The sequence below is a fragment of the Ovis canadensis genome, chromosome 7 (assembly GCF_042477335.2).
Source record: "Ovis canadensis isolate MfBH-ARS-UI-01 breed Bighorn chromosome 7, ARS-UI_OviCan_v2, whole genome shotgun sequence".
Classification (NCBI taxonomy): domain Eukaryota; kingdom Metazoa; phylum Chordata; class Mammalia; order Artiodactyla; family Bovidae; genus Ovis; species Ovis canadensis.
This window is the reverse complement of record NC_091251.1, coordinates 26,568,755-26,581,781: the sequence shown is the minus strand read 5'-3', so window position 1 is coordinate 26,581,781 and position 13,027 is coordinate 26,568,755. Positions and strand designations below refer to the sequence as shown.

Here is a 13,027-nt window from a genome sequence, read left to right as displayed (position 1 = left end):
GTCTCCTTTTCCTGGCCTTTTCAGGTTAGTAGTACTGTCATCTCAAAGGGAAAGGGAAGCAACTGTGGGTCCCCAGAGTAGTGTGTACCATGAAAGGCACTGGTGTTGGGGGTGGAGATTACAATCCTCAGCTGCAAAGGCAGTTTCAGGTCCGTGAGGAAGAATAAAACTAACTGTATTCTCAGAAGAGTACTGCTTTCTGGAAGGATCATCTTGGCTTGAAATGGTAGCTACCACTTCCCTCAAGGCATAGAAAATATGATTTAACTACTGGACGACTCTTCGCAAAGAATATCATGATTAATTAAGTGCCCGTTAATTCTGCTGGTATTAAAAGTGTCTTTAATTGTCCGACTGAAGGAGGCAGGAATAATCTAAGAGAGTATCAGTTGCTTGAGTGCACTGATTTGGTCTCTTTTGGCTGGAGTAGATAGAGGAAAAGGAGTAAGGTAGAGGTTATGTTTATATGTATGTGTGTTTGAAATTGGATATTTGTGCTGCTTGAGAAATTTGCCTTGAATCTGCAGTCTGCTTCTTAGTTCACTATAAAGAGAATATTAACCTCTGATTGATTCTAAACCACAGAAAGCTACTTGCCTCCTTTCTTTCATGATTCCTTTTCAAATTTATACTTTTTTCTGAGGGAAGGAACATCAGAAAAGATGGGAAGTAGTACACAGAGGGGCAAGATAGAAGAAGGAGTCTTTGAGTTGCTGGCCTGAAACTTCTTTGGCTTATAGTTGTCTTCAACTCTTGAATCTCTTCACTGACTTCCCGTGTGGGAGGGACTGTAGGGGAAATAAATTCCCCCCCAAAGTGAGGAATAAGTAGGAGCTTCTGGAGAAATGATGGCTGCATAAGTTTCTCAACCAGGGAGGGAGATTTATACTGTGCTTAAAGCTGGGGGAAATGTTTATACCTGCTACTGGAACCGATTTGACATTTAACTTCTCATCTAAAAGCATTGCGAATTAACTGTTTTAAGCTGTGAAACCATTTGTAGTAACAGACCCAGCAATTAATCACCTAGTATTTGTCTCTTAAAAAATGATGTGTTACAGCTCCACCGGGTGGCTGCCGACAGTGTGTGTGAGACAGGCCACCATCCTCCAGGAGGAGCGAGAAGCTGCTCTTGATTGCGTTTGTGCATCATTTTGACTCCATCAAAATCCAGTCAAGTGCAGGGCTTCCCAGGGAGCAGGGCTTCCCAGCTGGCGCTTGTGGTAAAGAACCCTCCAGACAATGAAGGAGGTGTTAAGAGACACGGGTTTGATCCCTAGGTTGGGATGATCCCCTGGACGAGGGCATGGTAACTCAATCTAGTGTTCTTGCCTGGAGAATCCCTTGGACGGAGGAGCCTGGGGGGCTACAGTCCATGGGGTCACAAAGAGTCAGACACAACTGAAGCAACCTAGCGTGCGTGTAGGGCAAAGAAGAGAGACCATGGCAGGTTTTTCTAGGAAGTCTGTCTGGCAAAAAACTCCCACAAGATCACTGTGACTCATTTTTGACATATAAATACCCAAACCCGTAGACAGTTTTCTGATGGGTTAGTTGTACCTCTCATGTCTTTGGGTATCCTCATTCTGGCTGTTGTTTTTGGTTTTCATGAAAAGGCAGAGGATACTTAGGCCCACAGTTGATTTTAGCTTGTGGCTGTTAGACACTGAATGTGACTTAGCTCAGATGCTAAATATTGTGGTGTGTGATGACCACAGTGGAGTAGGAGAGATGCTGGTGACCTGGATTCTGGTTTAGGCTCTGCTCCTGTTAGGCAGGTGGCTTTTTTTTTTTTTTTTTGGTTGTCAGTTTTCTTATCTGGAAATGAGTGAATTATACTGACCATTTCCATAAACTCTTAGTGCATTTGAGTGGTTTTTGCTTTAATTTGGAAAAGAATAAACTCATTGAACACTTGAAACCAAATATAAAAGATGAAGGAGAAAAGCTATGCTTAGTGTAGACATTTACATTTTTTAAATTAAACCCTGCATTATGATATTGATGATGATAACTAGAATGAGCCGGTCTTCACTTTTCTGTCTCTAGTTCTAATACGGCACAGATGTGATGATAAAGCCCATATGCAGCCTTGCTGAAAGTATCAGATGAGACATAACATGTTGAAAAAAAAATCTGATAAGTAAATTGAGCCATCAAGTTGTTTTAGGCAGCACAGAGAATGAAAACAAAACAAAAAAACCCACTCAGCTCCTAAATCTTTGAAAGGTGAAATTCATTTTTCCAGCTTATTGGTGCTGCTGCTGCTGCTGCTAAGTTGCTTCAGTCGTGTCCGACTCTGTGCGACCCCAAAGAGAGCAGCCCACCAGGCTCTGCCGTCCCTGGGACTCTCCAGGCAAGAACACTGGAGTGGGTTGCCATTCCTTCTCCAATGCATGAAAGTGAAAAGTGAAAGTGAAGTCGCCGACTCTTCACGACCCCAAGGACTGTAGCCTACCAGGCTCCTCCGCGCATGGGATTTTCCAGGCAAGAGTACTGGAGTAGGGTGCCATTGCCTTCTCCAGTGTAGAGAAAAGAGAAAGAACCAGTGTAGAGAAAAGAGAAAGAAATAACTTCTTTCTTCGTGTTAAGTAAATACCTTCTTGTTTGAAAATCAGTGACAATATGTAATTGGAATTTTAGGAGCACTGAGTAACACATTGTCCTCTTGTGTTCTAGACATTTATTAACAAAATGAACCATCCTTAAATGGATCCAAATATTCTGTATTGCAGTTTGTGAAATATATGACATCCTCATTGATTTAATTTTTTCATGTTAGTTGAAGACACTGATTGGAAAAAAAATGTAATCCACATTGTATTCCAGTGTCTGACACTACAACCAATCTAGGAAATATCAAGAACCGGCTGTAGCGGTGCTGGTAGGAATACTGGTCCCCGGCTCCTTCTGCTTCCCCTTAACAACAGTAAGTTCATCACTGTACTCCTTTAGCTTCCCCAGTTTGAAAAAACAAGTCAATTCATTATTTTAAAAAATTACCCATGAATGAAGACTGATTGCATATGGTGGCTTGTCTTACCCTTAAAAAAAATGTTTATGCTTTTTTTTGCTACACCCCTTGGTTCAGTTTGCGTTCTTCCATGTGTGCTTTTATTGGCATATTGCTATACCACCTGCTTGAAGTTTGAAATGTTAGTTTTGGATGCAGCATTGACTTTGATCTAAGAGTTCTTTGTTTTTTTTTTTCTGCAAGACATTTATATGAAAGCAGAATCTTTGATTTTAGTAACTTATGTGTTCTTCCTGCTGCTTATTTCTTCACTGTGCTTGTCATAATGTCTGTTATGGGACCACTGTGGCATTATTGATAATTAATAAAAGATTATAACTTGAGATAGAAATTGAGCAGAAAGAACTACTGATTTCTTAAAGAGATAAGGTAAACTCTGATTTTCAAATAGTGGCACAGACCTTCTGTTAATGTGAGAATAACAATTCTACTTTTGGTGAAAAATTTTAGGAAGTTAGTTTCAAAATGTGCCTTATGGCAAAGGTAAATTCCTAAATTTATTTGAAATTTAATTTTTTATAATTAAAAAGTTTTGTTTTCAGCACTCCAGTTCTTAATAACCACATGATGAAGTTTGCTAATGAAAGAATGCATGTTCGCACATATTTGCTTTATATATTATATGTTATTCCTAGCAGTTTGGGAACTAAGTAATCTCTACATATCTTTGTTGAGCAGAAACTATGGCAGTGTCCCAAATATATATAATCCTACGTCTGGCATTTTAAATTTAACTTCTAGTTTTCTGTGTCCTGCTAATTGTGAGTTTGAGGAATATTTTTTAAAATTTATTTTGTTCAAGTATAGATGATTTTATGATGTTAATTTCTGCTGTACAGCAGCGTCATTCAGTTATACATATATCAGTTCAGTTCAGTTGCTCAGTCGTGTCCGACTCTTTGTGACTTCATGAACTGCAGCACGCCAGGCCTCCCTGCCCATCACCAACTCCCGGAGCTTGCTCAAACTCATGTCTGTCCAGTCGGTGATGCCATCCAGCCATCTCATCCTTTGTTGTCCCCTTCTCCTCCTGCCCCTAGTCCCTCTCAGCATCAGAGTCTTTTTCCAATGAGTCAACTCTTTGCATGAGGTGGCCAACGTACGCATGAGTTTCAGTTTTAGCATCATTTCTTCCAAAGAACACCCAGGACTGATCTTCTTTAGAATGGACTGGTTGGATCTCCTTGCAGTCCGAGGGACTCTCAAGATATATATATATATATATTATTTTTCATAATCCTTTCTATTATGGTTTATCAGAGAATATGGAATATAGTTCCCTGTGCTATGAGTAGAACCTTCTTTATCCATCCTATATATAATAGTTTGCACCTGCTAATCCTAAACTCCCAGTCCCTCTCTTTCCCACCTCCCCCATTTGTATCATATTTTAGAATCTGCACGAGTGATATTATATGGTATTGGTCTTTTTTCATGAATTATTTAGTATGATCATTTCTAGTCCCTCCATATTACTGAAAATGGCATCATTTCATTTTTTTTTAATGCTTGAGTTCCATTGTATTATGCACCACGTCTTCTTAATCCATTCATCTGTCGACAGACATTTAGATTGTTTCCATGTCTTGGTTGTTGAGAATAGTGTGGCTATGAGCATAGGGGTGCATGTATCTTTTCAAATTATAGTTTTGTCTGGGTAGATATCTAAGAGTGGGATTGCTGAATCCTATGGTAATTCTATTTTTATTTTCTGAGAAACTCCATACTGTTTTCCATAGTAGCTGCACCAACTTACATTCCTCCCAACAGTGCAGGAGGGTTCCCATTTCTCCATACCCTCTATAGCATTTGTAATATACAGCCTTTTTAATGCTGGTCATTGTAGTTTTGATTTGCATTTTTCTTAATAATTAATGATGTTGAGCATCTTTTTATGTGTTTGCAATCTGTGTGTCTTCTTTGGGGAAGTATCTGTTTAGGTCCTATGCCCATTGTTTGATTGGGTTGTTTTTTTGTTATTGATTTATATGAACTGTTTGTATATTTTGGAAATCAAGCCCTTGTCAGTTGCATAATTTGCAAATATTTTCTCTAAGTCCATAGGCTGTCTTTTAGTTTTATTTATGGTTTCCATTGCTGTACAAAAGCTTGTAAGTTTGATTAGGTCCTATTTGTTTATTTTTGCTTTTATTTCTATTGCCTTGGTAGACTGATCGAAGAAATGCAAAAAAAGCAAAATGGCTATCTGAGGAGGTCTTACAAATAGCTGTGAATAGAAGAGAAGCAAGAAGCAAAGGAGAAAAGGAAAGATATACCCATTTGAATGCAAAGTTCCAGAGACTAGCAAGGAGAGATAAGAAAGCCTTCTTCAGTGATCAGTGCAAGAAATAGAGGAAAACAATATAATGGGAAAGACTAGAGATCTCTTCAAGAAAATTAGGGATACCAAGGCAACATTTCATGCAAGGATGGGCTCAATAAAGGACAGAAATGGTATGGACCTAACAGAAGCAGAAGATATTAAGAAGAGGTGGCAAGAATACACAGAAGTGTGCAAAAAAGATCTTCATGACCCAGATAATCACGATGGTGTGGTCACTGACCTAGAGCCAGACATCCTGGAATGTGAAGTTAAGTGGGCCTTAGGAAGCATCACTGTGAACAAAGATAGTGGGAGGTGATGAAATTCTAGCTGAGCTATTTCAAATCCTAAAAGATGATGCTGTGAAAGTGCTGCATTCAATGTGTCAGCAAATCTGGAAAACTCAGCAGTGGTCACAGGACTGGAAAAGGTCAGTTTTCATTCCAATCCCAAAGAAAGGCAATGCCAAAAAATGCTCAAACTACCGCACAATTGCAGTCATCTCACACACTAGTAAAGTAATGCTCAAAAGTCTCCAAGTCAGGCTTCAGCAATACGTGAACCGTGAACTTCCAGATGTTCAAGCTGGTTGTAGAAAAGGCAGAGGAACCAGAGATCAAATTGCCAACATCTTCTGGATCATTGAAAGAGCAAGAGAGTTCCAGAAAAACATCTATTTCTGCTTTATTGACTATGCCAAAGCCTTTGATTGTGTGGATCTCAATAAACTGGAAAATTCTGGAAGAGATGGGAATACCAGACCACCTAACCTGCCTCTTGAGAAATCTGTATGCAGGTCAGGAAGCAGCAGTTAGAACTGGACATGGAACAACAGACTGGTTCCAAATAGGAAAAGGAGTATGTCAAGGCTGTATATTGTCACCCTACTTATTTAACTTATGTACAGAGTACATCATGAGAAACGCTAGGCTGGATGAAGCACAAGCTGGAGTCAAGATTGCTGGGAGAAATATCAATAACCTCAGATATGCAGATGACACCACCCTTATGGCAGAAAGCGAAGATGAACTAAAGAGCCTCTTGATGAAAGTGAAAGAGGAGAGTGAAAAAGTTGGCTTAAAGCTCAACATTTAGAAAACTATGATCATGACATCCAGTCCCATCACTTCATGGCAAATAGATGGAGAAACAATGGAAACAGTGTCAGACTTTTTTTGAGGGGGCTCCATAATCACTGCAGATGGTGACTACAGCCATGAAATTAAAAGACGCTTACTCCTTGGAAGGAAAGTTATGACCAACTTAGACAGCATATTAAAAAGCAGAGACATTACTTTGCCAACAAAAGTCTGTCTAGTCAAGGCTATGGTTTTTCCAGTGGTCATGTATGGATGTGAGAGTTGAACTATAAAGAAAGCTGAGTGCCAAAGAATTGATGCTTTTGAACTGTGGTGTTGGAGAAGACTCTTGAGAATTCCTTGGACTGCAACGAGATCCAACCAGTCTATCCGAGAAAATCAGTCCTGAATGTTCATTGATAGGACTGATGTTGAAACTGAAACTCCAGTACTTTGGCCACCTATTTCAAAGAGCTGACTCATTGATAAAGACCCTTATGCTAGGAAAGGTTGAAGGGGAGAGGAGAAGGGGATGACAGAGGATGAGATGGTTGGATGGCATCACTGACTCAACGGGCATGGGTTTGGGTAAACTCCGGGAGGTGATGGACAGGGAGGCCTGGCATGCTGCAGTCCATGGGGTCACAAAGAGTCGGACATGACTGAGCAACTGAACTGAGGCTGATCTAAGAAAACATTGTTATGGTTTATGTCAGAGAGTGTTTTGCTTGTGTTCTCTTCTACGAGTTTTATGGTGTCTTATATTTGCAGCTGTAAGTCATTGAGTTTATTTTTGTGAATGGTGTGTGGGTGTGTTTTAACTTCATTGATTTGCATGTGACTGAAGAGACTAGTACCACTTGCTGAAGAGACTGTCTTTTCTCCATTGTACATTCTTGCCATCTGTCAAAGATTAATTAACCGTAGTTGTGTGGATTTATTTCTGGGCTCTTTATTCTGTTCCATTGATCCATATGCCTATTTTTATGGCAGTGCCTTTCCCTTTGGGTTACTGTAGCTTTGTAATATTGTCTGAAGTCTAGGAGGGTTATGCCTCCTGCTTTGTTCTTTCCTTGAGGAATATTTTATATCTTCATCTTGTTGTTTTAGTCGCTAAGTCATATCTGACTCTTTTTGCAACTCCATGGACTATATAGCCTGCCAGGCTCCTCTGTTCTTGAAATTTTCCAGGCGTGAATACTAGACTGGGTTGCCATTTCTTTCTCCAGGGGATTTTCCTGACCCAGAGATCAAACCTCCATCTCCTGCGTTTCATGCAGATTCTTTACCACTGAGCCACCTGGAGGCTCATATGTATGTTCATCTTAGTATGTATTAAAAAGGAGTTTGTGGCCATTTTGCCGTATATTCTTATAATAACCCAGTTAGTGGCTTGCCATTTTAGATCTCTAAGTTCATTTCCTACATCTGTGTAGATTTGGGTATGAGAGATGGGAGTTTGGGTTAGAACAATTTCTGGTGTCTCTTCCGGTTCTAAATATCACATGACTTTATAGAAGCAGAATGCTCCAGTGGTCCCATGACCACAGCTGTATTTGTTCATCATTGACTTGGCTTTTACTCGAAGAATTTTGAAAGTTATACCCTTACTATACATGGATTTCTGAAAGATTCGGTTCTCTCCTAAATCATTTAATATTCTTGGCTCTTTTATATTAACATTTGCCAAAAGTATCTTTGTCAACAAGAATTTGAATTGGCTTCCAAAGACTCTAACAAGGCTGAATATAAATGGAATGGGGTCATTCATCAGTATCCATTCTTTTATTTTATTAGTTAATGTGCCAGCGTTTGGTGTAGGGACTGTGTGTAGCCCTTCCATTTTGTTAATGGTTAGCCTTGCTGCCACCTTCCTTTTAGCTTGCATTGAGTACAGAATAGTTAAATATTCTTGACTTTTCTTAGTCTTTCAGCTGCCATGAAGTATGTAAGCAATAAAATAAATGTAACTGTTAGATTTTCTCTTCCACACGCCCTTTAGTGGGTGTTTCATTAGACGACTGTTTTGTGCTCTAGTACTGTCTAATCTGGTCACAGTAGCTTTCATTTTCTCTTTTTGGCTGCGCCAGGTGGCATGAAGTATCTTGACTCCCTGACCAGGGATTGAACCCATGTCCCCTGCATTGGAAGCATAGAGTCCTAACCACTGGACCTTCAGGGAATTCCCTAGTTTTTGTATTCTTAGAGAAAAATGCCAATTAATTGAATTATGTCACTATTACAGTCAAATTATCAAAGAAGAAAATAGCATAATAAATGGGATCTGCTTTGAAAACTTCGAAATCCTTGCCTAAAGAGAAGCAGCAGAAGTAAATGCCTTTTTAATATGGTATTTTACTGAGAAGCTTGACCAGTGTATATTGATTTTGCACTTTCCATGGTAATGTTGTGTCATTTATTTAGATATTCTTGGAACAGAAGATGTTGTTGTGGAAGTGACTGCCGATGATGCTGTGAGGTTTTATCCCTGGACCATCGATAATAAATACTACTCAGCAGATATCAACCTGTGTGTGGTGCCAAACAAATTTCTAGTCAGCGCAGAGATTGCAGAGTCTGTCCAAGCATTTGTGGTTTACTTTGACAGCACGCAAGTAAGATTTTGTTTTCCTTGGATCTTGAATAAAAAATTATTTTGTGCTTTTTCTTTCCCCTTTGCATTTTCTGTGAGTTCTCTTAATGTCTCTTTTTCTGTTTTTGTTCGTATATTTTTTATCCCTCTAGAAATGTGGTCTTGATAGTGTTTCCTCCTGGCTTCCTCTGGCAGAGTCATGGTTACCTGAGGTGATGATCTTGGTTTGCGATAGAGTATCTGAGAACGGTAAGGCACAGCAGTAGGCGGTACGTATGTTTGCCATTCCTTGGTAAACAAAACATTGGTTTCCTTAGCTCAGAGCAGTATGTCTTGTATGAACAGCATGTCTTGTATGATTGTGCTACCTTGCAAAAATATCTTCAGCTTTTTCTCTTGCAGTATTTTAATTTTTTAAGAATGGACACTTGGGGTTTGAAAAGTCATCTTCTTTTTATTAATTTGTTTTGGATGCCTTTAGAATAACATTGACATTAGAGATTAACACTTTGTGGAGAGCGTTGCAGCGACATTCATGTTTTATTTATTTATTTGTTTATGAAGACTCTTTCACGTGTTATTTTAGGTGTGAATCGACAGAAAGCTCAAGAGTGGTGTATCAAACATGGCTTTGAATTGGTAGAACTTAGTCCGGAAGAGTTGCCTGAGGAAGATGGTAAGTATTTTTATGTCTGGAGAAAACATAGATTTTGTATTAAGAGATGAGAGATTAGTTTAATTCAAGGAAGAAGAATCAAAGTGATATTCAAAACACAGTATTTTTCCCTAGCTTTTTGAAAAGATTTATGCAGAATCCATTGATGCAGTCTGACTGTTGATCGAATAATCCATTGATTTGGTTTTACCACCCACTTTAGGATGTTTGACATGTTTGTTTTTCTTATGGATAGAGATTTCTACCTTAAATCTCAGTCATTTCCCCAATCTCATATCCTTTCTTTGCTGCCAAAAAAAGAGGGTTTGGCCTAATTCATAGATAGTTATAAAGTTTATGTTTCTTATTTTGAATTTCTAGTAACCTGAGGCTGAATGCCTAGGGACCCTAGGGGGCATGTCGGTACTATTTGTATGTCTTTTGGACATTTGAAACCACAAATAGACACAGAATGTCTCCCTGCCCCTGGGGGGTGGTAACTCTGTACTTACCTTCCTTCTACTGTATTTTAGACCTTCTATTTCTTTCCCCTCTTTTTTCCCCTTCCCCCATGCTTCTTCTCGTATTTTTCCTTCCAAGTACAACTGTGCTAGCTACTGTGGAGTCTACCAAGATAAGGCAGTTTTGGCCTCCAAAACCTTATAATCTGGTACAACAGATGCAACTTGTATACAAATTACTGAATACATGGAACTTCCTAAGTATTATAAAAAATATAAATCATGGTGCTATGGTGTTTCAGAGATCAAAGAGGTTATTTTGCTTCAGAAGTTCAAAGAATGCATTGGCACTGTGAACTTGAACTTTTAAGCTAATCCATGGGAAAGAAATAGAGAAGGTACTGGATTTAGAGCTAGAGGACTGGTGGGGAGATGCTAGTTGTTGCAAAAGACATTCTAAGTAGGGCAGCCAACTTGAATTAAAGTGCATAGAGAGGCTAAAAGTAATCATTATGTGAAACCTTTTTTTTTTTTAAAAAGAAATTAAGAAACACTTTTCTATATTCTGACTTAGAATTTTTTCCAAAGTGTTGTTACCTTCAGGAATAAAGCCCCACCAGAGAAAAAGAGGACAAAAATGAAATAAAAAGGCTGATTTTTCTCCCTGTACATTTTTTAGAATATTGGAAATTATTAAGTATAATTTCTCTTCCATGTTTTTCTAGAATTCTTGAAACTTGTACCCTGTTTTACACGCTAGCATGCGTGTGATTGCTTATTTCTGGCACAAGAATGTTCTCTTTTTCCTATTGTCCTTGCGAATCAACATTTGAGTCATTTTCTTTATCTGTTTTCATTTTGGAATCTCTGCTCCTCTGTCTTGCTATGCTGCCCCCTTACCCCTTGTCTGGATAATGCTCCTTTTTTAAAAAACATTTATTCATTTTTAATTAGAGGATAATTGCTATACAGTATTGTGTTGGTTTCTGCTATGTGTGTGTGCGTGCATAGTCGCTTAGTCGTGTCCAGCTCTTTGCGACCCCATGTAGCCTGCCAGGCTCCCCTGTCCATGGGGATTCTCCAGGCAAGAATACTGGAGTGGTTTGCCATGCCCTCCTCCAGGAGATCTTTCCAACCCAGGGACCGAACCCAGGTCTCCCTCATTGCAGGTGGATTCTTTACCATCTGAGCCACCAGTGAAGCCTGGTTTCTGCTGTACATCAACATAAATTAACCATAGTGAATAATGTTCTTGTATTCAGCATAATCTTTTTTTTAATTATTCAGTTTTGTTCCTTTATTATGATTTTGTGTCTTGTATATGGACTCTTTTTTTTTTTTTATGGTTGTGCTGCACAGCTTGCAGGATCTTAGTTCCCTGCTGCTGCTGCTGCTAAGTCACTTCAGTTGTGTCCGACTCTGTGCGACCCCATAGACGGCAGCCCACCAGGCTCCCCCATCCCTGGGATTCTTCAGGCAAGAACACTGGAGTGGGTTGCCATTTCCTTCTCCAGTGCATGAAAGTGAAAAGTGAAAGTGAAGTCACTCAGTCATGTCTGACTCCCAGCGACCCCATGGACTGCAGCCTACCAGGCTCCTCCATCCATGGGATTCTCCAGGCAAGATCAGTGGAGTGGGGTGCCATTGCCTTCTCCCTTAGTTCCCTGACCAGGGATTGAACCCTGGCCTGTGGCAGTGAGAATGTGGGGTCCTAACCACTGGAGTGCCAGGGAATTCCCTAACTGAGCTTAAAAGTAGATTTCAACATATTGTCTTTCAGTAAGTTAACTAAAACCTTCCTAGAATGTTTCAGTGCCAATTGTTTGCATATACCCTCATCATTTATTGGCATGTATTATTCCATATACTCTCATTGTTTATTGGCATGTATTGTTCCCATATACCTTCATTGTTTTTTCCCATGTATCCTCATCCCATATACCCTCATCATTTCCCACATATACCCTCTCGTTTATTGGCATGTATTAGTCAAACATCAATATGAGACTTTATCTTTATTTATATTAAATTAATCTTATTGATTCTAATTCTTTATTTCTTCTCATATTTTTGGCTCCTGGTTATATATCATCTGAAGTATTAGTTATTCTTTCAAGACTTGAATCACTGAAAGTTAAGATAAACATAGCTTTTATTTCTTCATTTAAACACTGATGATGATAATCTTGTCTTTGTTGAGTATTTCCGGTTTAATCCTTCCTATATTTCTGTTAGGTTGGTAGGATGGTATTTAAAAGCCTCTTGTCTTTTAGGCACTATGTTAGTTTAAGTAGTGAGAATAATGAATTCAGTCAGACATGACTCGTGCCTTCAAGGAGTTTCCAGTTTAGAGGCAAAGGTTACCCCAGCGAGTCATCAGTTCCAGTGCGTCTGTGCCATGGGAAAGGCACTCAGAGTGATGTGATCCCCACTTTTCTTTGAGAATAGCATGAGCGATTTGCCCTTAATCAAGTAGCTAATAAGTTACAGAGCGTGGCTTCACATTCAGATCTTATGACTTCTGTTTCTGTGCTGTTTCCCCGTTAAACCACCCAGGACTGGGCCGGGCCACTAGAGACAGGTTCTGTACGGACTGTGCTCTGTAAACTCTTAAAAAACTTTTTAAACCACATGAAAACTTTTAGATTCTGCTGCTGTTTTCCACATGAGTATTGTAAGACTCAGCTGAAGGATTTTCATTTCCTTTGTGCACACTCATATCTACATTGTAGATAAAGATACTGCCTTATTATTGGTATGCTGACTAGGATTACTGCCCTGTTATTTTTAGTGTCAAATTCCAGAAGGAAGATAGTACCGATACCGAACTAATTAAACTAAGTTGTCAGTGTTTGTGGTTTTTTCTTTCTTTTTTTAAATGA

The 13,027-nt window shown here is 39.2% G+C and overlaps 1 protein-coding gene across 8 annotated transcripts in view; it reads left to right on the top strand.

Annotated features, from left to right (window-relative positions):
- Positions 1 to 13,027, top strand: part of AAGAB (alpha and gamma adaptin binding protein) — an 84,808-nt gene that overhangs the window by 12,094 nt on the left and 59,687 nt on the right. For all 8 annotated transcript variants that reach the window (XR_011258069.1, XM_069595472.1, XM_069595473.1 and 5 more), the window contains exons 2-4: positions 8,861 to 9,051; positions 9,182 to 9,278; positions 9,616 to 9,705. Coding sequence is in view for 7 of the 8 variants with exons in the window: in XM_069595472.1 (XP_069451573.1) it covers positions 8,861 to 9,051; positions 9,182 to 9,278; positions 9,616 to 9,705 (378 nt within the window). In the remaining variant the exon portion in view is untranslated. The remainder of the gene's footprint in view (positions 1 to 8,860; positions 9,052 to 9,181; positions 9,279 to 9,615; positions 9,706 to 13,027) is intronic.